The 22,813-nt window shown below is 48.4% G+C and overlaps 1 protein-coding gene, 1 long non-coding RNA gene and 1 pseudogene across 2 annotated transcripts in view; 2 read left to right on the top strand and 1 right to left on the bottom strand.

Annotated features, from left to right (window-relative positions):
* Positions 1 to 22,474, top strand: part of LOC136661085 (32 kDa beta-galactoside-binding lectin-like) — a 43,682-nt gene extending 21,208 nt beyond the window's left edge. The window contains exons 6-12 of the mRNA XM_066638105.1: positions 6,377 to 6,575; positions 8,457 to 8,576; positions 10,228 to 10,275; positions 11,737 to 11,833; positions 13,569 to 13,655; positions 21,074 to 21,177; positions 22,296 to 22,474. Of these exons, the coding sequence (XP_066494202.1) occupies positions 6,377 to 6,575; positions 8,457 to 8,576; positions 10,228 to 10,275; positions 11,737 to 11,833; positions 13,569 to 13,655; positions 21,074 to 21,084 (562 nt within the window). The 3' untranslated portion in view covers positions 21,085 to 21,177; positions 22,296 to 22,474. The remainder of the gene's footprint in view (positions 1 to 6,376; positions 6,576 to 8,456; positions 8,577 to 10,227; positions 10,276 to 11,736; positions 11,834 to 13,568; positions 13,656 to 21,073; positions 21,178 to 22,295) is intronic.
* LOC136661824 (5S ribosomal RNA) lies at positions 2,039 to 2,159 on the bottom strand (annotated as a pseudogene).
* On the top strand, positions 3,452 to 5,375 carry LOC136661551 (uncharacterized). The gene is made up of 3 exons (XR_010794938.1): positions 3,452 to 3,649; positions 3,760 to 3,908; positions 5,287 to 5,375. It is a non-coding gene; the product is annotated as an uncharacterized lncRNA (long non-coding RNA).
* Positions 22,475 to 22,813: the final 339 nt, after the last annotated feature.

Below are 22,813 nucleotides of genomic sequence, written 5' to 3'. Positions count from 1 at the left end.
GGCAAGATCAGCACTCCTTGGCTTGGCTTGTATGAAAAGAGAGAGAGAGAGAGAGAGAGAGAGAGAGAGAGAGAGAGAGAGAGTAGAGCTTGTACTTCTTAAGTCCTTGTGGTACAGTCACTTCAATACCCTGTGGTACAGTCACTTCAGAATGCCAACCCTTTGTAAGGACTGAAGAATCAAGCGCTTTGGGCAAGGGTGTCAGTGTGTGTATTAATCTTGGGGAGGAAGATTCTCTCCCCATTCTCCCCCAAGCTGTAGTACAGGTCCTGTGACGCATTAATATTTTTAATGTTCTTTACTGTGCGCTTCAGAGCTTGCGATTTTCAGGGACCCCCTTGCAAGCCTCCTGCACTTGCCAGTGGTTATTTGCACATTTTTCTCTGCCAGAGAATTCTCCTCTCCTGATCCTAACAGGGTGAAGTTTGGGCCAGGAAGATGACGACACTGGATGGCCTCTGAAACGTGACTTCCACGGGCAGCCAAAATTTCTACACACTGTCCCGCTCCCAAACAAGACTTCCTTTTTGTCCTGCCCCTGGATCTACCGCTGAAGCCATGTGAATACCCGTAACTGTGTGGGTTTCAAAGAAATGCAGAGTCCCACCCCTCTTCGATCCACTTCATTTGTTGCATAACACAGTAGTTTTTCTCTCTAGCACCGACATCCGCTTCTCAGAGAGGTGTCACCCCCCCCCCCCCCCGTGGAAACAAACACAGTGTTTGGCCTCTTTTGGTTGCACAGAATTGTTGACAGTTTTCCTCTCCCATCAAAGCTTTGCAGCTTCCCTTTGCAAGAGGTAGTTACGGACCACAGGCAGCTCTGCGCGGTGACCAGAGAAGCACACCCAGAGCACATGTGGCTTTTCCTAGAAGGTGAGAACTTCTCCTCCATGGTGTCACTTACTAAATGTTGTTGCATTGGGGCCCTTGTCCTCCTTCTCACCAGCACAAGAGCCTGGAAAAGGTTTGGAGAGCAGTGAGGGCTCAGCCTGCTTTTCCCACTGGGCTGAGGTCCATCTTCTTGTGGGGCCTGGGGTTGCTCTGTGTATGCGCTGATTGCTTTGCACTGTGGAGAGGAGTCACTCTGACATGGCACCTTCCTGGAAACGGCTCACATTTTAGCATTTGTAGCACTGTCAGCTTGGGGGGGGGGGACTGAACCCGGGAATGGGTGATTAGGAACACAGGTGGGTTTGTGATGGGTGTGAGGACTTCTGGTGACTTGCCTGCCTGGTGCAAAGGTTGCTGGTGTTGCTCATAATCAAGATGGGTCAGTAGACAGTGCTGGGGTGGAGGCAGCAGGCTGCCATGGTTCATGCTGGGAAATGTAGTCCTGGGAGTCAAATTGAGCTTGCTGGATAGGATGCTGAACTTAGACAGGACAGGACCTCCAGGGTTGCATTGTCAGAAATATTATGCATTCCATGCGTAGGGACTTGACAGGCAGAGTGGAGAGGTATCAATTCATGGATGAAATGGTGGTGTCAGGAGAAGGGGTTTGGATTTCTTAGGTGTTGAGGAACATTTTGGAACAAACTGAAGCTGTATGAAAGTGACAGGCTCCACTTCAACCTAAATTGACCTAGACTGCTGGTGCCAAAAGGCTGCGGAGAAGCTTTGAAGCTGACTCCGTCCTGGGGGAAATCCAATAGGAGCTGGGCAGCACCTGGTTTGAACCAAAGCATGCCCAAGGGATGAGGGTGTAAATGTGCTAGATCAGCAGTTCTCAATCTCCAAAGCCCTTCACCCTCTTAAACGGAGTCTCAAGGAGCTCTGCTGGAGCATGCATGGAGTCTCGGTGAGCCCCAGTGTGTGAGTGCATGCGTAGAGTGCCATATCACTGAGCAGATAGCAGCCAATAATAATAATAATAATAATAATAATAATAATAATAATAATAATAATAATAATAATAATAATAATAATAGTACAGGTATTTATATACCACCTTCTTTGGTCGTCAGATTTCTCCTCAGACTTTATTCAAGGCGGTTTACATAGTTGGCAACCTTCAGTCTCGAAAGACTATGGTATAAGCCTACAGCACCCGGTATTCCCAGGCGGTCTCCCATCCAAGTACTAACCAGGCCTGACCCTGCTTAGCTTCCAAGATCAGACAAGATCGGGCATGTGCAGGGTAACAGTGTTTAATAGGCAGGCTGATTAAATCCCTGTAGGGATTTTTACAACTGAAAGAAGGTTCTATCTTTCAAGAACCACAACAGTCCAGATGTTTCACTCTGATCTGGTTTCACATTCTGGCCTCCATCCTCCCATGCTCAGAGCAGATGGAATCGCTTGGCTCAGCTTGTCAGCTGCTTCAAGGTCACACGGTGTCGGTGGCCTCGAACTGGTGACCTGAGGATGTTATCTTCAGGCAAATGGAGGCTCTACCCTCTAGACCAGAACCTCCTGCCCAATTATGGTGTGCTTGTGGTGACCCTGATGTGGCCTAGGGAGCCCCAGGGCTCCTAGGGGTGCACTTTGTGAAACTCTGTTCCAGAACATCCAGAAGGAGAAAGGATGCAAATTGGTAGAACAATGAATCAAAGAGAGGGGAAAGGCCACAGAAGAAAAAGTCACACGGGGAGAGCATTTGGGAAAGGACTCAGTACAGGGAATGCTTGTATGCAAATGCCAGAAGCCTCTGGACTAAGATGAGGAGTTGGAATGATTGGTTGAAAAGGAGGACATCCATATTGTGGGCATAATGGAAACCTGGTGGAACAGAGACAATCAGGGGTTATTCCAGGATATACATTTTATATTTTCTTTTTCCTTGGATCTCATGGATCGTTTTAGCTCATGATTTGGACTGACAATCAGTCTGAAGAAAACACAGGTCATGGTTCAGGATGTGGACTCACCTCCCTGCATTACAATCTCTGCGCATGAACTGGAGGTTGTCCATGACTTTGTACCTTGGCTCAACGATCTCCGACACTCTTTCTCTCAATACCGAGCTAAACAAGCGCATTGGTAAAGCAGCTTCTACGTTTTCCAGACTCACAAAGAGAGTCTGGTCCAACAAGAAGCTGATGGAACATACCAAGATCCAGGTCTACAGAGCTTGCGTCCTGAGTATACTTCTGTACTGCAGCGAGTCATGGACTCCATGTCATCCCCTCACCTCCCCTGACCCAAGGTCTTCTGTGGTGCAACTGTTAGTGTTGGACCCCCCTTCCCCTGGTGGGAGAGGGAAAATGCAGAATAATTCTGCCTTCTTCCCATCGCCTCTTACCACTTCCCCATCTCTTTCTTGCAATGGGCCTCCCCCTTCCTTGCTCTTCCTCTTCATTTGGAAATAACAGAAAACCCTCTTTTCTTGTCTCTGGCATCCCCCAGCAGCCTCAGCGCATTCAGTGCTTTAGCCTTCCTGACATCAACCCTGACATCAAGGCTTTGCTTGTGTACAGCTCCTTCATTAACTTCTTTCACTTCTTGGATGTGCTTCTCTCACTTCTCGGTTTCTCAGAACGGTCTCTGGGCAGCCACACTGGTTTCCTTAGACGTCTCTCAGCTTTTCTTCTCCTGGGAAGTGTCCGCGATTGCAAGCAAGCAAGCAATTTCGGGCAAACTTTAAAGCAAAATAATTTCCGAGAGCATCTATACATTTCATCGTTTCTTATCTGGTCCTTATGCCAAGGTCAGCTTGGAGCCAATCATCCTGCTTCTCTGATGCTAGTATCTGCAAAATTATAAAACCAAAAAAGTACACCTCTAGTAATCAAACGCTTTTTCTGGTTTGACTTTTAGATCTAACTGGATAGAATTATGTCCCATCCCTTTCTGAGATAATTCAACTTAATTTCCCAGAGGAACCTTTTTCACTCACATTTGGAGGACCCAGGAAGTGAAGGACTCAGTGCTTGGCTCCAGGACGCTCCAGCATGGGTGCATCGGAGGTGAGTGTGTAAATTGGAGGGGAGGGAGCCTTCCTTGGGTCAATGTGAAGGATGAATGGAGGAAGGAGATTCTAGTGCAGGGGTGTCCAAAGTTTTTGGCAGGAGGGCCACATCAGCTCTCTGACACTGTGTGGGGGGCCGGGGGAAAAAAGAATTAATTTACATTTAAAATTTGAATGAATTTACATAAGTTTACATAAATGAATATATTAAAGACAAACTTATACGACTGAATGAAGGCCTTGCAATAGCTCAAGGCCTATAAAAGGCCTTGCACAAAGCAAGACTGGCCTTTCCTTTGCTGCCGCTACCGCATCACAGACATGAAACAGCAAGAAGTGGAGGGAGCCCTCATCCCACAGCTCATGTGAGAGGTCAAACAGTCGCCCTCACGCTGCAAGCAGCTGTGTCGGGCCAGTGCGGGCTCCAACAAATTTCTGGAGGGCCAGAGGCTCATTGGAGACTGGGGGCTTCCTGAGGGCCGCATTGAGAGGCCTCGAGGGCCGCATGTGGCCCCAGGGCCGGGGTTTGGCACCCCTGTTCTAGTGGCTTCATTCTTGGCCCATTGGGCTTTTTAAATGACAACATGACTCCCAAAAAGTGAGGAGTAGGCTCCAAGTGTGGCTATATAGTAGAGGCAGCCCCTGTTTTCAGCTCTCTGTACTTTGTTAAAACACTGCCCACTTTTCACCTTCTGGGAAGATGTTGACCATGCCTTCTTGATGTTGTGCTGAGTGAATTGGAGTACTTTAGATTACAGGAACCTCACCTCCTGGGGTCCCACACATTTATTATCTGAACAGAAAACAGTTGCATCTTGGCTCTCGGTCACTTACCTGTACAGAGAGAGAAAGAGAGTAAATGCTGCTGAATGTATTAAAAGCAAGTCAACTCTGCAAGAATTATTTATGGAAGCATTTATCTGGGGATTTTACCCTTTCTGGTCCCCAAAAGACAAATACAAAATATTCATGGAGAAATATTCATGGAGAATACAAAATAATCATGGAGAAAAAGACATCAATCAATAATAAAATCAATTAATAAAAATTAATCAATAAAAAAGAAACAAGCAATCATAAAACCAGAACAACAAAAGCAATATTAAACACTCCAGTGAAATTAGAAACAACAAAGAGCACAGAGAGAACATCCAGCACAGGACCATAGAGACTCAAAGAGTCCAAGTGTGTCCCCATTCCCTCCTCCTGCAGAGTCCAGGTTCTGCTCAGGAATTCCCCTTCTCAGGGCTTTGAGGCCCAAAGTGCTTCTTTTTGTAACAGGATCCAGATTTTAATTTGCGAGCTGGGAATGATGATGGACATCAAGGGAAGACCACCAATCATGGACCATAACTCTTTGCTTGTTCATTCCGCAGAGTGTGCCCCTTGTTTTTGCCTGTGCTGTTTCAGGGGATATGGCAGTGGGAAAGATAATTCCAATCAAAGCTCGAGTCAGTCCCAATCCAAAAAGGTTTGTCTTGGTTTCTTCTCTGCTTTTCATTCTCACCATCCTTCCATGTCTGCAATGCCCCATATGCGCTCTTTCTTCATTTCTTTCTCTGGACACTGAAACTAACTAATGGTGCTGCCCTATGCCCACCTCCACGGGCAGGATGAGCATGTGCACTGTTGCAAATGTGCAATAAGGCATGAGCACATAGGCAAAAGCCAGCCCAGCCACTGGCGCCAGTCAAAGATCTGCATGCACCGGAACAGATAAGTTCCGCATGGGCTGGTGGAGGGGTGGGGAATGGGTTGATCAGGCCTGAGAAGGGGACAGGAACAGCGGAAAAGGCCTCTGCTGTATCCTATACCCCCTCCCGGGCTTGTTTGTCTGACACAAGAATGCTCAGACTTGCACCACACGAGTAGCTAATCAGGTTTACCCAGAATAAGGAAATGAATGTTTCTGTACTCCAAGGTGCTCACTCCTTTCCCACACAAGATGCTGTGGGAGCTGTTTCAGCACCTCTGCATTTGCCTGTGGGGTGGATAGGATTAGGCTGTCAATCAACATGGAGGGATACGGTGGGCTGTCAGCTCTCATCTGGTGTTCTCCTAACTCCCAATAGCGTCTTGCCTGAAATGGCCAGCACCAGGAAAAAACATGGCAGCAGGTGGAGCATTTAGGGTTGGTGGTTCTCTGAAAAGAAATTGGATTACATTTTGTTATTGTTGTGTTGTTGCCATGTTCTTTACTTTGTCCCGCTGTGTAAGCTGTGTTGCTGGATGCACTTTGGGGTTCATTTTAAGGATATTTGTTTCTAAAACAAGAATTGTTTCCCATCATAAAAGGAATTGTACTTAGGTTTACTACCTGAAGAAGAGTTGTAAGTCTCCATACAACTTGGGTTGATTAAGCTGTTCCCAGGGCATCTTTAGATCCTTCCTGCATTTGTACCCTATCTCTGTGGCCAACCAGCTTCTCTGTCAGAGCATCACCTCAAAAATCACTTCATGTTTCAGCTTTTCAGTCAATCTGAAGTGCGAAAATGGCGACATTGCTTTCCACTTCAACCCACGATTTGATGAAAAACAGCCGGTGGTTGTATGCAACACATGTACGGAAGACAAGTGGGGGCTGGAGGAACGGACTTTCCAGATGCCCTTCCATCAGGGTGAATCTTTTGAGATGACCATCACCACCCAAAATAGTTATTATGAGGTGAGAGATGACCCTGGGTGTATCCAACGGCCTCCTCGCTTCCTGGGGGGCCTTCATTGTTGCTGTCCAAGATGGCATCCCTTTTGCTTCTCTTGTGTCACAAGATGGCCTTTATAGTGACCATAAAGGACCTTTATAGTGACCTTTATAGTGACCATATAGGACTATTGTGACTGCTGGACAACTGTCTCCCTGTTAAATGCATCCCGATATTGGACATTTGCGTCTGTTCTTTTTGTGTTCTGGACATTTGTGTCCCAGTATATGTGTCTTTTATATTAGATGTACTTTTTAAAATTTATAAAACACAAAGGTAGGGTTAGGGCTGGGATAAGAGGCTTAGCATATATAACATGGGGTTTGTTGCCCAGTTATTGTTTGTTTGTTGCCCAGTTATACTGACATGCAAAGGACCAAGGCGCGCACACAAAACCAGACATGAATGTCCAGGGACACCAGTGACCAGGACGCGTTTGACCAGGACACAATTGTCCTAGATGCAAATACCCTAATACCAGCCTCTATCCTTAGGGCAATCAACAAGGGAATGGAAGGACTCTTTCCTTCCCTGCTTGAGAGATGTGGTTTGGTGGACAGAAATGGCTGCCATGCCTACAGGAAGGCTAGAGGAGGGCTTTGTGTGCAGGCTGAGATGGGGACATGATAACGAGAAAGATTTAAAGGGCTGGTTCCTCAAAACAAAACAAACTCTCAGCAGTTCTTTGCTCAGGTTCCTCTTTCTGTTTCAGGTCCTCTCCTTGCAAAATCTTAGACAAACTGTGCAAGGAAAGACAAGGAAAAGGCTGAGATTGCATATTAGGCAAACCTAAATGAAGCTTATCAGTTCTTAATTGGTCTGGTTATTACGCTGCTTCTCCACTGTAACTTGTAGACAGGGATGGAGATGGGAGAAGGGCCTGATCCAGTGGGAGATGGGAGAAGGGCCTGATCCAGTGGGGCTGTTCTTATGTAAGTGGAGAAGAGCTCAGGAACCATGATGTCATCAGCAGGAGCACCCAGGGTTGTGTTTGGGACTTTTTTCAAAAGATCTTAGCAGAGAAGATGCATCAGGTGCAGTAATAGGGACACTGGGAACCCAGCCATGTCTAGGCCATCATCTTTCCAATGGGCTATCTGATGGGCTGTGTAGCTCATGTTATGTTAATGCTACAATCCTGAGCAAACTTAGCTAGGAGTAATTCCTACTGCACGCAATAGGATTTACTTTTGAGTAAGAGGCGAGCACGTATCCATATCACACCAGAGGGGCCAGGACAAGCACAGCCGTGTCACAAAGTTCCTGCGGCAGTGGGGTTGAGTGCCACAGGTCTTTCAATGAATTGCCACACACTGGCTTAGTGTCAGATCACGTTTTCTGCTCCAGCATAACGCAGAGGTATTTTTTATTGCCGTCTTTAGCACCTAAACTTATCTGGGCAAAGAAATGCACTGGGCATTTCATCTGGGCAAAGAAATGGTCCTCTCACTTATCACTTGATGGTGTCTGGCTTAGATACCTTGAAAAGGAAATTGGACAGATTTCTAGAAGTCTGTCGCAGACCTGTGATGTCCATTACAGGTCCAGTCCATTACAAACATGTGATGGCACTCAGAGGTAGCCTACTTCGAAAATCAGGAGGTTGCGCATACCCGTCACAGCCAGATGCAAGGGAGTGGCAACAGGATGGAGGTCTCTTGTGGTCCTGTGTGCTCCCTGGGGCATTTGGTGGGCCACTGTGAGATCCAGGAAGCTGAACCAGATGGGCCTTTGGCCTGATCCAGCCAGGCTGTTCTTATGTTCTTTTGACATGGTAGAGGGGTTGTGAAGCCCCAACACCACCTCAGTTCCTTAACAGGACTTCCCGTCCCCTCCTTCCCTAGGTCTCTGTCAACGGCGAGAACATTCTGAAGTATAAACACCGCCTTCCCTTCCATACGGTGACGAAACTTGAATTTTACGGGGACATCAAGTTTGAGGAGAATGGGAGTCCTTTAAAACCGGTGAGCCAAATGATGGTCTCTTTCTTCACTCCAATTTGAACTTTACGACTGTGTTTGATGTTGCTCATCGCGCAGGGAGGAGCGAAGTGCGAACCAAACGAGAGCCCTTAAAACCCTGGCCATCTAATGTTGAAGCGAATCGCCGGTGGAGAAAGAGGACAGTGTGGTTTAGTGGGAGGGGCCAACTCTATAGCCCTGTAGCTTTTCAAAACTCTGGGTCATGACCTGATTTTTGGTGGGTAGTGGGCCAGCTGAGGCCAGGATGCTGCAAGGTAAAATGGTGGATGAACTGAAAGTCACTTCTAGGTTGTGCACACGCCAGGTTGTGTGTCATTGGCCAGGCCATTGCCCACTGTTTTACCTTGCAGTGCCGTGGCCTCAGCAGGCCCTGGATCCACTTGGGTTGCCAAGGTAAGGAGTTTGGGAGCCTGTGCTCTAGTCCAGGGGTATCCAAAGTTTTTGGCAGGAGGGCCACATCGTCTCTCTGACATTGTGACAGGGGCCGGGGGAAAAAAAGAATTAATTTATATTTCAAATTTGAATAAATTTACATACATTTACATAAATGAATATATTAAAAATGAACTTATATGAATGAATGAAGGTCTTGCAATTGCTCAAGGCCTATAAAAGGCCTTTCCTTTTCTGCTGCTACTGCATCACAGATGTGAAACAGCAAGCAGTGGAGGGAGCCCTCATCTCACAGCTCACGCGAGAGGTCAAACAGTTGCCCTCACGCTGAGAGCAGTTGCATCGGGCCAGTGTGGGCTCCAACAAATCTCCAGAGGGCCAGAGGGTCATTGGAGACTGGGAGCACCCTGAGGGCCACATTGAGAAGCCTTGAGGGCCGCAAGTGGCCCCAGGGCCGGGGTGTGGACACCCCTGCTCTAGTCTATCACTCTCACTCCCTACACATTCTGCCCCCAATTCCTTTTCCAATCCAGAGAATTATAGGAGAAGTGGAGGTGAGTAATGTAGGCTGACGGGCACTCCCCACCAATCTACTACCTGAGGCAGCCACCTCAGTTGGCCTCATTGATGGGCCAGCCCTGGGCTTTAGAGTCAATAATGTCCAGACTGGAAATGGAGGTGGTCCAGAGGGGCACATAGTAAACCTCTTAACATCAGTTCTGATCTCCAGGTGTATATTTCTGTGTTTGAGATCCCATGTGCCTCTCTGGCCAGCAATTTATTTATGTGTTTAGTTGGATGTTTCTCCCATCTTTCCACCTGGAGGTGGCCAGGTTGGCTTACAATTAGAATGAAAATGCAAATAAGCCATACAATCAGTGAGGAAACAGCTCCTTGTTGCTGGTCTTCCCCATGGCAGCCTGAAAAGAGTTGGGGGCTGGATGCCAAAATGTATCTCTGGCTTCTCTGTTGTCTCAACTGTCACAGATTGCTTCTGCTGCCTGCTGGGGGCACAGGGTGGGGACATCAAACCAGGTGTTTGTTCCACAGTCCTGAGAATGGCCACTCAGGTGGGCAGGGGTCAGTTGCTGACTCCACCAGGTATGTATTCCACCTCACTTGTCCCTTTGCACCTCTTGCATTTGGAAAGACAAGAAGTGTGAAGCATCACTTATGTAGCCCATTTGATTTGTGATTTGAATTCTCCTTTCTGAGCACTGCACAATTCTCTGTGTTTCAGGAGCCACCTTGCGTCCCACCTCTTCCAAATGGTGCTGCAGCCATTGAGGTAAGTGCAGTGCCTCTGGTGCCTCTGTCCTGGGAACATTTGGAGCTGGGAGCAATAGAGCTGGGAGCAAAGTACTGGTCCTTCATTGCCATGGGTTGACTTAATGGGAAGGGTAGGAGCAGAGCCCATGAGAGGGGGGTGCAGGGGTTAAACTCTACCCGAACCTGTTTTGCCAGATTCCAAGGCCAAGCTCTGCCTGGAGAATTATGCCCACTTTAAGCAAATTAGCTCCCCTTCTTTCCCCCAACAAATGACCCTGGTTCTGCCCTGCACTCCTGCTGGACCCCACCTCCAGGGTAGCTCGCCTGTTCAACCTGCAGAGGTCCTCTCTCCTGCCAGCAGCCTCCCGCCACTACAGCAGACCCTGGGTCCTCAGCAGGTCTTGGGCACAGCAGCTACACAACAAACTCCAGTGTCTCCAGCAGTCCATTAGTCGAATTCCGAGAACCTTTATTGGCATACAAGCAGCCAATCCATTAGCTCCAGCAGTCCATTAGTCTGTTAGTCACAAAGTCAGTCAGAGTATCCAGGGCAAAGTCAATAAGCCAAGTCACATTCCGAGGTCAGATTCCAAAGTTAGTCTCCTCTCCAACCCGCACTCCTTCTACAACCCACACCCCCTTCCTGCCTCAGGTGCTCCTTATATCCCTGAGGGCCCTATTGCCTTCAAGTGGCTGCAGCTGTGCAGCACACTCTGCTGGATGCCCAGGCCTTACCCTTAAAGGGGCCACTGCTGACACCACATTACCTCCTCACCAGATCTTCCTCCATTCCAGTACAAGTGGGGGGGGCAGATCTCCATACCTACCAGTGCAAAAACAGGGGAATGGTGTGGGGGAGGGAAGATCTCTATATAATGTATGTTGGTGTACCTTGCATAACCGCATGAGCCAATATTGCACAACACAATGTCAGCTTCCAAAGTCAACCTGCACTCCTACAACCCACAAACCCTTCGTGCCCAAGGTGCTCTTATATCCCTGAGGGCCCTATTGCCTTCAAGTGGCTGCAGCTGTGCAGCACACTCTGCTGGATGCCCAGGCCTTACCCTTAAAAGGGCCACTGCTGACACCACACTTACCTTCTCGCCAGATCTTCTGCGATTCCAATACAGAACCCAGAGTCAAAAAAGGAACCCAGGAGTCGAAAGAGGGGTGCTGGAAATTTCCTGGAATCTCAGAAAATGTTTGCATATATTGTATGAAGACTCACATTCACATTTTGACTAAGCCTACATAATTTTATATGTTGTGATTTGTAGAAATTATGGTCCAACAATTATATGAAATTATAATCCAGTGGAGGTGGGAAGGGTCCCAAAAGAAACTTTGTACCCCCTGATAAAAATTCCTCTTGCTCTGGATAGGAGTGACACGGTTGAACCTTTGCGGGGGAGGGCAGGGGGATACCAGGGGGATTTGCAGAGCAGCTAAGGAACGATGGTTGAATCCTTCCCACCAGGTCGGCAACCCTGGAAAGGTTACACCAGAATGGCTGAAGCTTGTTGACTTAGAGGGGACGGAGACACGGAGTGATTCTGTAGACGTGACTAAATCAGGTGAGGATGCGGGAATCGGGACTGTGAAATGATGTGGGGCGCACCTCTTGCCTTGCTGCCAGCGATTCACTGTGACTCTTATCCTGGAACAGCAAGTGAGGTTTGATTTAGGTGCCGGGGAAGCAACTGATCTGGTCCATAGTCAGATCTGGCCATGAGAAACTCTTTGGGGCTCCAAGGCTGACAGCCCCTTCTGCTGCTCTTTCTCCACAGTTCCCTCACCACTGGTCCCAGCACCCACTGCTCCCGTTCATTTCAAATGGAAGTGGGGTGGAGTATGAAGACTGCACACCAAGCTGTTTATCAGGAATGGGAAAAGGGGACGGAAGCCCTGCCCATCCTCCCCCATCACCCACTGGGGTGCACATGTGCAGAAGGAGCATTGGGGTGGGGGGGCGGAGATTCAGGCAGTGTGGACACATGCCCTGCCCCTGACCTGGAGAGGCATGCAGCTTATTAGCAAACCAAGATAACATGGTTCTTTTGTTAGAATCTAAATGTGTTGCCGCCTGAACTGAAACTGCTAGAAGGGGTTTTGGATGCCAGAGTTGCCCTCTTGAGATCCAGTCCCTCTGTTTGAAGGAGCAGATCCAGCCAATGACAAGAAATCAAGGCCCTTCTTTAATTCATAAGAGAGAGACAAGTCATCCTCCCAGGTTTTAAAGCAAACTGGGCTTTCATTCATTCATTCATTCATTCATTCATTCTCTCTCTCTCTCTCTCTCTCTCTCTCTCTCTCTCTCTCTCTCTCTCACACACACACACACACACACACACACACACACACCCCTATATTCACCAAGCTAGCAACAGATGTGCAACAGATATACAGGTACTGTCCTGGGACAGGACAGAGCCCACTCTTTTAAGATCTGTGCCAGATCTGTGCCTCTGGACAACCTGATTGTTGAAGCTCTTTAGGAAGGTACTCCTTACAGCCAAAGGCCCTCTGCTCCTCTGGCCTCAGCACTGGTCTCACTGGGGACGGGGCCCTCATCAGAACGAGATCTTCTCGGGGCATCCGCTTTCTCAGCCATCGCTCACCCCCCCCGCCTCCTACACTTGTGCTGCCCTGAGCTTCTAACAGATTCAGACACCGAAGCGCACATTTTCAAGTTCCCTATTTATCTGCTGTGCTCGGCTCTCTCTGCGATTCACACACCCGCACTCCCTGGGCATTCCACAGTTGCTACATCTACAAAAGTCCTGCAAACTGGGAAATGTGTTCTTTCCAAGCACTGTTAAACCCAATGCCCATATTTCAGCAAGAGGGGGATGCTTTGGATTCTTTCCACCTCAACCTTTGCCCTTTGAGATTTCCTTATGCAGAGTAGCTGACCTCCAGAATGCTGTGTATGGACTTCTTTTTCCACTATCTGGTGCAGTGGCGTAGCTAAAGCATCTGACACCTGGGGCACAAAATTTTTTAACAACCCCCCCATTATAACACCCCATAGGGTGCCTGATGCCTATTAGAAAGTGCCTTTCTAAGGCCTTGTCACATCCATGGGGGGGGGGGCCTGCTCTGCTAATTCCCTAGCCAGGGCTCTTATAATGGGGAGTTGGGTGTCCCTGGACTTAACCTGCCCAAGAAGGAGTGGTGAAGGCTTCTGAAGTGGTCTGCACCAGCGGTTTATTCAGGTCAGTATCTTTGCATTCATCTGGCCCTGTTACTCCACAGGAGCCAGAGTGCCCTCCAGTCCTTAGCAAGACCTCCTCCGGTTTCTCTCCACAGGTGCAGGAGCCCACATGAGTGGGGAGTTCAAGATCCCAGTGAGCCACAACCGGAGGGCTTCCAGAGATCATTCTTCAAATAAGCATGGTAGGTTATGGTGCCAGTGTGTGCTGGTTGAGAGACCCCTGGGTTCTCCGTTGAGAATTATGGCTGTGGGAGTCTTCTGGGGAGTTGGCCAGGGGCTGCCTCCTGGCCCCAGGGAGGCTGGAGGCCTGGTACCCCAGGGCTGCTGGGGGAGAAACGACCCTTACGCCTTGCCTGAGTCCTCTGGACCCAGGAGGGTAGGACTCTCCGTTCTCCCAAGGGGCTTCTTGAGTCCCTTCCAGGCCAGGACAGGCCAGTGATGGGCCAAAGTGTGGGTCTGGGGTTCCCAAGGCTTCTCTGTGCCGTTGTCCCCGGGAAGGAACCAGGGAGGAGAATCCTGCTCCTCTGGTGGCCAAGCTACTTATGAACCTAGCTTCTGTACTGCGCTACTCCACTCCTTCCGGTCTCACCCCCGGCCCAAGATCTTGGGCCAGCCTGAGGCCTGGCCACAGCTGGGAGACCATTCCCCAGCTGACACTCCATCCTGTGAGCATACAGTTGATGACACCAAGGGAGTGCAGTCACCGCTCAGGCATTGGGCCAGCCAGGGGCTACCTCAGCTGTGTGGCAGGGAATCAGCCTGTCCTGGGGTTCCCCTATCTCAGGGTTGTCTTCCTCCCATCTTCCCACTGGGCGTGATCCTGCTGCGGGTGAAAGGCCTCTAGGAGGCCTTGAACTGCCTTTTTGTTTTTTGCCTCTGGCCTGCCATCAGGGGTGCTAGTTGACACTCCCATAACCCTCAAGACATGGCACCCAGGACAATGTATCCCCACTGACCCTTTAGCTACACCAATTGTCTGCTGGCATCACCGAAGCCAGCTTAATACAGGATGGGTGTGGATTTGTGGATCTCTTGCCCTCGGTCATGAAATCAGCATGAGGTTATTGGCCTCGGTCGTGCTGACCTGGCCTCCAGCACTTTGTACATATGTTGTGCATATTACCTGCACATACTACAAATAAGGATCTCCTCTATGGAGAACTCATGCAAGGAAAGCGTCCTACAGGTAGACCACAGCTGCGATACAAGGACATCTGCAAGAGGGATCTGAAGGCCTTAGGAGTGGACCTCAACAAGTGGGAAACCCTGGCCTCTGAGCAGCCTGCTTGGAGGCAGGCTGTGCAGCATGGCCTTTCCCAGTTGGAAGAGACACTTGGCCAACAGTCTGAGGCTAAGAGGCAAAGAAGGAAGGCCCATAGCCAGGGAGACAGACCAGGGACAGACTGCACTTGCTCCCAGTGTGGAAGGGATTGTCACTCCCGAACTGGCCTTTTCAGCCACACTAGACGCTGTTTCAGAACCACCTTTCAGAGCGCGATACCAGAGTCCTTCAAGACTGAAGGTTGCCAACAATGTACTACAAATAAAAGCTGCCAGGCAACAGGACACAGGAGAAGGGCAAAGATGCTCCCCCCACATTTAAGTGCAAGAAGGATGTGGGGGGGGGGGGGTGAGCTCTAGCAGGGAACACTCCTCTGCCCACATCCTCCTGAGAGCTGCCAACGCTGCCCAGGTCAGGCAGCGATCCTGGTCTTCCCTGTTCCCGTTGGTTTCTGTTCTGAGTTCTGTTCCGGAACCCAGGGTTCCAGAGGTGCCAAACGGGCTGCCGCTGGATTCTATGTGCCCCAGACCAGCGTCGGGAGTCTCCTCGGGGCAAGGGAGCATTTGCTGTCTTTCCCTGGTTAGAGCTGCCATGATGCTAGTGGGTCTCCTCGGCCCGCCTTCGAGTGGGCGCAGAGTCAAGGAGGCCCGTGTCCGGCTGCCTGGTCTGGAAGGATATGGTGGATGTGGTGGCAGAGGACAGGATATGGTGGTAGAGGCTGCCACTGTCTCTGCCACCCTCCCGGGCCTGATCCTCCCCTCCTCCCCGTCCTTCTGCCCCGTCCTTCTGCCCTTCTCCCTGTCCTTCCCCCACCCCGAAACACCCCATCACTAGATGGCAGCAGAACTTATCACAGAACCTACAGCTCCTGCGGTGACCTCTTCCAGCACTGGGCCTGGCACCAGCTGGCCTGGACCCAGTGCTGGTGATCTTTCCTCACCAAGTGCCACAGACATGCCTTACGATACGTTTGTGTCACCTGTAGCCAGGGGTACAGGCGTAGCACCAGTGCTGGGCCCAATAGGATTGGGCCCTCAGTCGCCACTGTAGTTGTAGGCTACAACACAAAAGCCAATGGATAACTGGAAGCCCCAAGCGACATGCATGCCTGTGAATTTGATTTAATGCTCTGTGGAAACCAGCATCTCCTGTTTTCTTCCAGATCAGCAGACTGAAGGATGTTGCTTCTGCAAGCTTTTCATCCTTCCCCAATGGATCAAATGTACCAGGTGGAAAGTAGGAGGAGAGGCTGCCTTTCAAATAGATAGAGTTCGCTAGTGTCACTATATCAGGGATCTTTCGCAGGTCTCATGTCACCAGCACAGTTGGAGTGGCCAGACCTCTAGCAGATGTTTTGCTTTCTTACCTGCCACCCCACATGCTCAGAACAGCTGTCCAGCGTTGCTTATCTATTCTTGCATAGCTGAGATAATGGCAGGGCTCTGCCTGGATGGGAAAGCTGCCTGTGTAAGGCAGGGGTCTCTAAACTAAGGACTGGATCATAAGAATATAAGAACAGCCCCACTGGATCAGGCCATAGGCCCATCTAGTCCAGCTTCCTGTATCTCACAGCGGCCCACCAAATGCCCCAAGGAGCACACCAGATAACAAGAGACCTCATCCTGATGCCCTCCCTTGCATCTGGCATTCTGACATAACCCATTTCTAAAATCAGGAGGTTGCGCATACACATCATGGCTTGCACCCCGTAATGGATTCTTCCTCCAGAAACTTGTCCAATCCCCCCTTAAAGGCGTCCAGGCCAGTCGCCATCACCACATCCTGTGGCAAAGAGTTCCACAGACCAACCACACGCTGAGTAAAGAAATATTTTCTTTTGTCTGTTCTAACTCTCCCAACACTCAATTTGAGTGGATGTCCCCTGGTTCTGGTGTTATGTGAGAATGTAAAGAGCATCTCCCTATCCACTCTGTCCATCTCCTGCATAATTTTGGATGTCTCAATCATGTCCCCCCTCAGGCGCCTCTTTTCTATGCTGAAGAGGCCCAAATGCTGTAGCCTTTTCTCATAAGGAAGGAGCCCCAGCCCCGTAATCATCTTAGTTGCTCTCCTTTGCACCTTTTCCATTTCCACTATGTCTTTTTTGAGATGGGCAACCAGAACTGGACACAATACTCCAGGTGTGGCTTTACCATAGATTTGTACAACGGCATTATAATATTAGCCGTTTTGTTCTCAATACCCTTCCTAATGATCCCAAGCATAGAATTGGCCTTCTTCACTGCCGCCGCACATTGGGTCGACACTTTCATAGAGCTGTCCACCACCACCCCAAGATCTCTCTCCTGATCTGTCACAGACAGCTCAGAACCCATCAGCCTATATCTAAAATTTTGATTTTTTGCCCCAATGTGCATGACTTTACACTTACTGACATTGAAGCGCATCTGCCATTTTGTTGCCCATTCTGCCAGTCTGGATCAAATATCTAGCACAGTGTTGAGGGCCGGGAAAAAAATTAAATATAAAATTGAAATAAATACATTAGAGATGGAACTTGAATGAATGAATGAATGAATGGGCTCAAATGTCCAGGATTTCTTCAAGCACCAACATAGCCCAAGATATAAAGCACACACACTTAAATGGTCCCCCATTCCCCCACCCCACAAGCACAACTCTGGCTGTGTTTGGTCAACTGGGCCAGAGGCTCTCAGGGGATCAGATAGAGGCTGACTGTGAGCCGGATAGAGGCTCTCCACGAGTTGCATCTGGCCCCTGGGTTGGGGTTTGGAGAACCCTGGTATAAGGGAAGAGTAGCCCCTTCAATTAGAGTAGCCAATCAAGAGTAGCCCCGGCCCCATTGGAGTCTGTCTGTCTGCTGCTATCCAGAATCCCCAACACACCAAAGGGACGTTGTTTGAAAGCTCTTTTTCTTTTTGTTGCCAGTGCATCAGCTGTAGATGCAAGTATTCTTTTTCCCCCCTAATGAATGTATATACATACAACAAACCTTTATTAGGCATATAAATGAATGTATATTGAGATGTTTTTACTCATGTCTTCTATTGTAAATCAATAAATCTTATTCTTTCTAACATGTTTTCTGGCTCCTTTGGGCTCCCCTTTGAACCCGAGTAACACAGAATCTGGTTAGAGCAGCCTCTGATGTCAAGACAATGTCTTTCTGTATATGAGTCGATTCTCAGGATCTCATGGATTAAAGGTGGTGTCCTACAGTCAGAAAAACTGGAAAAGGCAAATGGTGTGGCAGTTCCCCCACCAAATCTCCTGTCATATAGCTACTCAGCTTGCTCTGCTGGGCTTACCTGGTTACTGCATCCAATTTGGACAAGCCATTATTTTGCGTTGACCTACCCCAGTGCAGGCATTTCCCCATCAGCATGCTGGCAAATTTTTTTCTACCCCCCTTTGCCAGTTTGTATAACTTTTTTGTGTATCTTAATAATTGGGTTATATTCCCTGCCTGCCTAACCCATATATTCACGGGGCATTTCATGGGGCTTGCAAGCACTACTGCGATTTGATTATAAGTAAGAATCACAGGTTCTGTGCTGGGGGGGAGGGGGGTTTCCCAGACGCCCCCCCCCCCCAGTGCCTGGTCTCCTTACTTTGGGATGGTTGCAGTCGGTGGAATTGTCCCTACCCCAATTCAGCTGCTACCCCAGTAAATTTGGAAATGACAAACCAGGAAGGGGTGCACTGAGCACTAACCACTAGGTACTGCTTTCCTTGGTTAGCTGCCAGCTGTCTTTCCTGTCACAGCCTGAACAGACATCATAACAGTAAGAAATATGTACAGAAAGAAAAGATAAAGAGACATGGTTGCTTCTGACAGGGCACCCCATGGCGTTCTCACCAAGCTCCACCAACCTCCTGCCATCTGCTTTGGTAGCTTGCATGTTCATTCAGGTAAAGCACTGCTCCTTTCAAAGAGGGTCAGCCTTGGACCTTCCCCCACATGAAGCAACAACAAAGACAATGAAGGAGGGATGGGTGCAGTGAAGAAAGTGTGTCTTGCAAACTCCTGCCGTGAGCACAGTCTGGCTGGCTGGGAATATGCTTTTTGATTGCTTTCTCTGGACATTCATTCTTCTCCAGGCATTACCTGCCACCAAATGCCCTTTGCTTGTCACTGTTTTGCCAACAGGCCTATTCTCCTCCCTATCTGCCTCACAACATGGGACCCCTGGGTTTTGTACAGGGTGTGATAGCGTAACATTCTCCATCAGCAGGTGAATACGAATGCTGGCAAGGAAGCAGAGAATTGGAGAATGTTGACCTTGGATGGGACTTTGGAGGTCATCTAATCCAACCCCCTACTCAGTGCAGGAAAACTGCAACACCAACACATTCTCTCTGTAGTGCGGGAATTGTGGAGTTCACTGCCACGTCTACGATGTGGTGATGGTGTTTTGAGTACTCAAAGGAGGGGGGAAATCAGACTAAGCCACAGAGGTCCACAGCTCTTACACAAGATAACTAATTTGAATTAGCTGTTTTTTTGTGTACGCCCCAGAGTTCCTAATTGAGGGGATGAAGTTCATCCTGTTGCACTGAGCCAGCTGTTTGCAAAACAGGGATAATTTGCCAACTTTCCAGTAGAAATGAATTCCCCACTGCCTTCCTTGAGAGGGTCCCCTTTCAGTACTTCCCAAATGATTTAGCACGAGGACCCAGTTTTTAAAAGAATAATCTATCACAACCCACACAGCTGTACTAGACAAAAAAAGAGGCTTGGAAAGATTTTAATTTATTGATGATAATAATAATAATAAATAAATTATTAATTAATAATCAAGGTCCTGTGCTCCTGAGGCTGCTAGAGACCTTACATATAGTACGTGTGTGTAAATATTTGCTAACAACAAAGACAAAGTTCCTAACAACACAGTCCTGGAACATGCTGGAATCCCTAGCATGTATGCACTGCTGAAACAGAGACGCCTGCGTTGGCTCGGTCATGTCGTGAGAATGGATGATGGCCGGATCCCAAAGGATCTCCTCTATGGAGAACTCGTGCAAGGAAAGCGCCCTACAGGTAGACCACAGCTGTGATACAAGGACATCTGCAAGAGGGATCTGAAGGCCTTAGGAGTGGACCTCAACAGGTGGGAAACCCTGGCCTCTGAGCGGCCCGCTTGGAGGCAGGCTGTGCAGCATGGCCTTTCCCAGTTTGAAGAGACACTTGGCCAACAGTCTGAGGCAAAGAGGCAAAGAAGGAAGGCCCATAGCCAGGGAGACAGGCCAGGGACAGACTGCACTTGCTCCCAGTGTGGAAGGGATTGTCACTACCGGATTGGCCTTTTCAGCCACACTAGACGCTGTGCCAGAACCACCTTTCAGAGCGCGATACCAGAGTCTTTCGAGACTGAAGGTTGCCAATACAAGTAGATATTTGCTACACTCTCCCTAGAAATGGAGTTCAAAGTCTGCTCCCCAAAACCTTTACAATCATTCCAGGGTACACAGAAAGCTGAAGTGGAGAGCAAAATGTGGAGTTAAGGACTTCCAGGCCAGACAAAAGGTTGAAACTGGGTTTACATGTGATCTACGGCACACCAATAGAGAAAATAGGAAAATGTGACATTTTAGTTTGGGGGTATGAAGCTTGCCCCATACCACAGATTAGCATTCCAGCCATCAAAGCGGTCTCTTCACCTGAATTTCCTTCTGTTGCAAATTTCTTCTACAAACCAGGCAAGTTTTTATTTTTGCAAAGGTTTTGCAAATTAGGCAAGTTGCAAAGTTTTTCTTTTTAAGAAAATATTTCAGAAATTTTTACCACCCACCAAAAATCAACTCCCGACCAACTTGCGGCTCCCAATCCACAGTTTGGGAAACACTGGCCCCATGGTAACATCTGAGCCACAGTGAATAGTTGCTCTCTTAGCTATTGTCCCAGAGTTTGACCAGCTGCCAAAACAGTGATGTCTGAGCTGCAAGGCAAGGCTGCCATTCTCCCTGTTTGGCCTGCCTCTGAGATCAAAATATCAGCAACGTGAATTCCTGGAAATTGCCTGTGTTTCAGTCAGGACAGCAGCCCTTTTGCTTTCTGTTCACTTCATAAGGATTGCAGCAAAGTGGTTTTGAGTCTGCTTTATGTTCTTTGCATGTAGCTCTTTGCCCTAACGAGGTGAACTTGTCAACTTTCCTAGGGAATTGGTTGTCTTGCCCATCAGCTTCACAGTGTCCTTCCTGTCTGCCTGTCTGTCAGCACATTGGATGCAGCTTTTTATGAGAATCTGGTATCTGGCCTTTTTCATGGGCACCAAATCTGCCTGATCGGTCCCCTCCCTTTTCCCATCTACATTTTAATTGTTTTTTCTTTTGCAGAAAGCCTTTAGTGACACAGCTGTTAAAGATGACAGGAAGACCTGCGTGGTGACAGTGTTTCCAGTCCCGGAGAAGATCCATGTCACAAATTGCTTCTCTAGAAGGTAAGAAATTCTCATGTGTGATGCAGCTTATTATGTTCTTGCATTGCATTCTTTGCCCTCCTCTATCCACTCCCTTTTTAATGTGAGGACGAATCAACACTACCCTGTGCAGTTAGGGCTGGAGCATTAGCTGCCTCTATGCAGATGCTGGTGAGTTCCAGTCATCACACCGACCCTGTTTTAATAAGGTAGATGAGGCAGGAAAGCTTGAATTCTCCTGGGAAGGGACACCAGGACAAGATCCAAAAGGTGGTAAACAGCCGTCAACAGCAGTAGCCTGTTTTCCTGTAACTGCTGAGTTTCAACGCAAGGCATCAGTACTTTCATTTTCATTTTCTATGTCATGCAATTTATTGCAGTGGTTTCCAATGTTTCCCACTTGGGTACCCCTTGGCAGCTCCTTTCTATAAATGGTACCCCTCCTATTAGCAAAATGTTTGTAATTAATATAGTTTCTGTTCTTTTAAATTTATCTGCTTTTCACTACTGGTCCATATCTGATAGCACAGTGTTTCTCAAACTGTGGGTCGGGACCCACTAGATGGGTCATGAGCTTATTTCAGGTGGGTCCCCAGTCATTTCAATACTTAATTTTTAATATATTAGACTTGATGCTACCATGGCATGTGACTGCACTGGGGAAATGTTATTGATCTGTACTTTTAACCAGCCACTCTCTATATGTTTTTAACAATGATAGTCAATAGGATTTATTCCTGGTAAGTGTGGGTAGGATTGCAGCCTAGGATTGTAAAAACTTTTCCTGCTTGATGATGTTACTTCCAGTCATGACATCACTTCCGGTGGGTCCGGACAGATTCTCATTCTAAAAAGTGGGTCCTGGCACTAAAAGAGTGAGAAACACTGTGATAGCAGTTAGGCTAGCAGTCGGTGGGTCTTTCACAGCCAGCTAGCTACCTTCCTTCTTGCCTTGCCAGCCCCACAAGGCATTCTAATACAGACCTGCCTTTTTCAGCCATTATTCAATTTCAAGTACCCCTAAAGGTCCTGGCAAGTACCCCTGGGGCTACACATACCCCAGGTTGGCAACCGCTGATTTATTGCATAGCAGTTTTATAGCTGCTAATCATCTTTGCTCCTCGTCCTTTGTCCTGAAGAGGTGAGCTTGCACCCGAGACTTTCTTCATGAATTGCCTTTCTTGCCCACCCACTTCACTCAGAAAGAGGGAGATCATGCATGAGAATAAAGAAGAGTTCAGGCACCTGGGACAGGAGAACTGGGCAGTTATTCAAACAGAATCACCAAATGGCGTTGGCATTCCTGGAGGCGGGGGGACAAGCAGTAAGTTTCTTCAGATCTCAGGATGCCCGTGTAAAGTGGCCCCTTCCCCTTGGCTTCTGAGCCAAGAACACCTCTGTTTTTCTTTTGCAGCTGTGACTGGCGTGGAAGGCAAGGGAGATGCTTTACCCTGGCATCCCGGCTCCCAAAGAAACTCAGCATTTTGCCCTCCTTCCAGGAACACCAGTGCCAAGAGGATAAGTAGTCAGTGCCTTTTCTGGTTTGACTTCTTGAACTTAAATGGAGAGCTCCAGCTCACCTTACTCATCCTGGCTCCCATTGTATAAGTTATCATTTGTATCAGAAAATTATTTAACCTATCTTACAGTTCCAGCA

The sequence above is a fragment of the Tiliqua scincoides genome, chromosome 10 (genome assembly GCF_035046505.1).
Source record: "Tiliqua scincoides isolate rTilSci1 chromosome 10, rTilSci1.hap2, whole genome shotgun sequence".
NCBI classification, from domain to species: domain Eukaryota; kingdom Metazoa; phylum Chordata; class Lepidosauria; order Squamata; family Scincidae; genus Tiliqua; species Tiliqua scincoides.
This window is presented reverse-complemented; position numbering and strand designations above follow the sequence as displayed.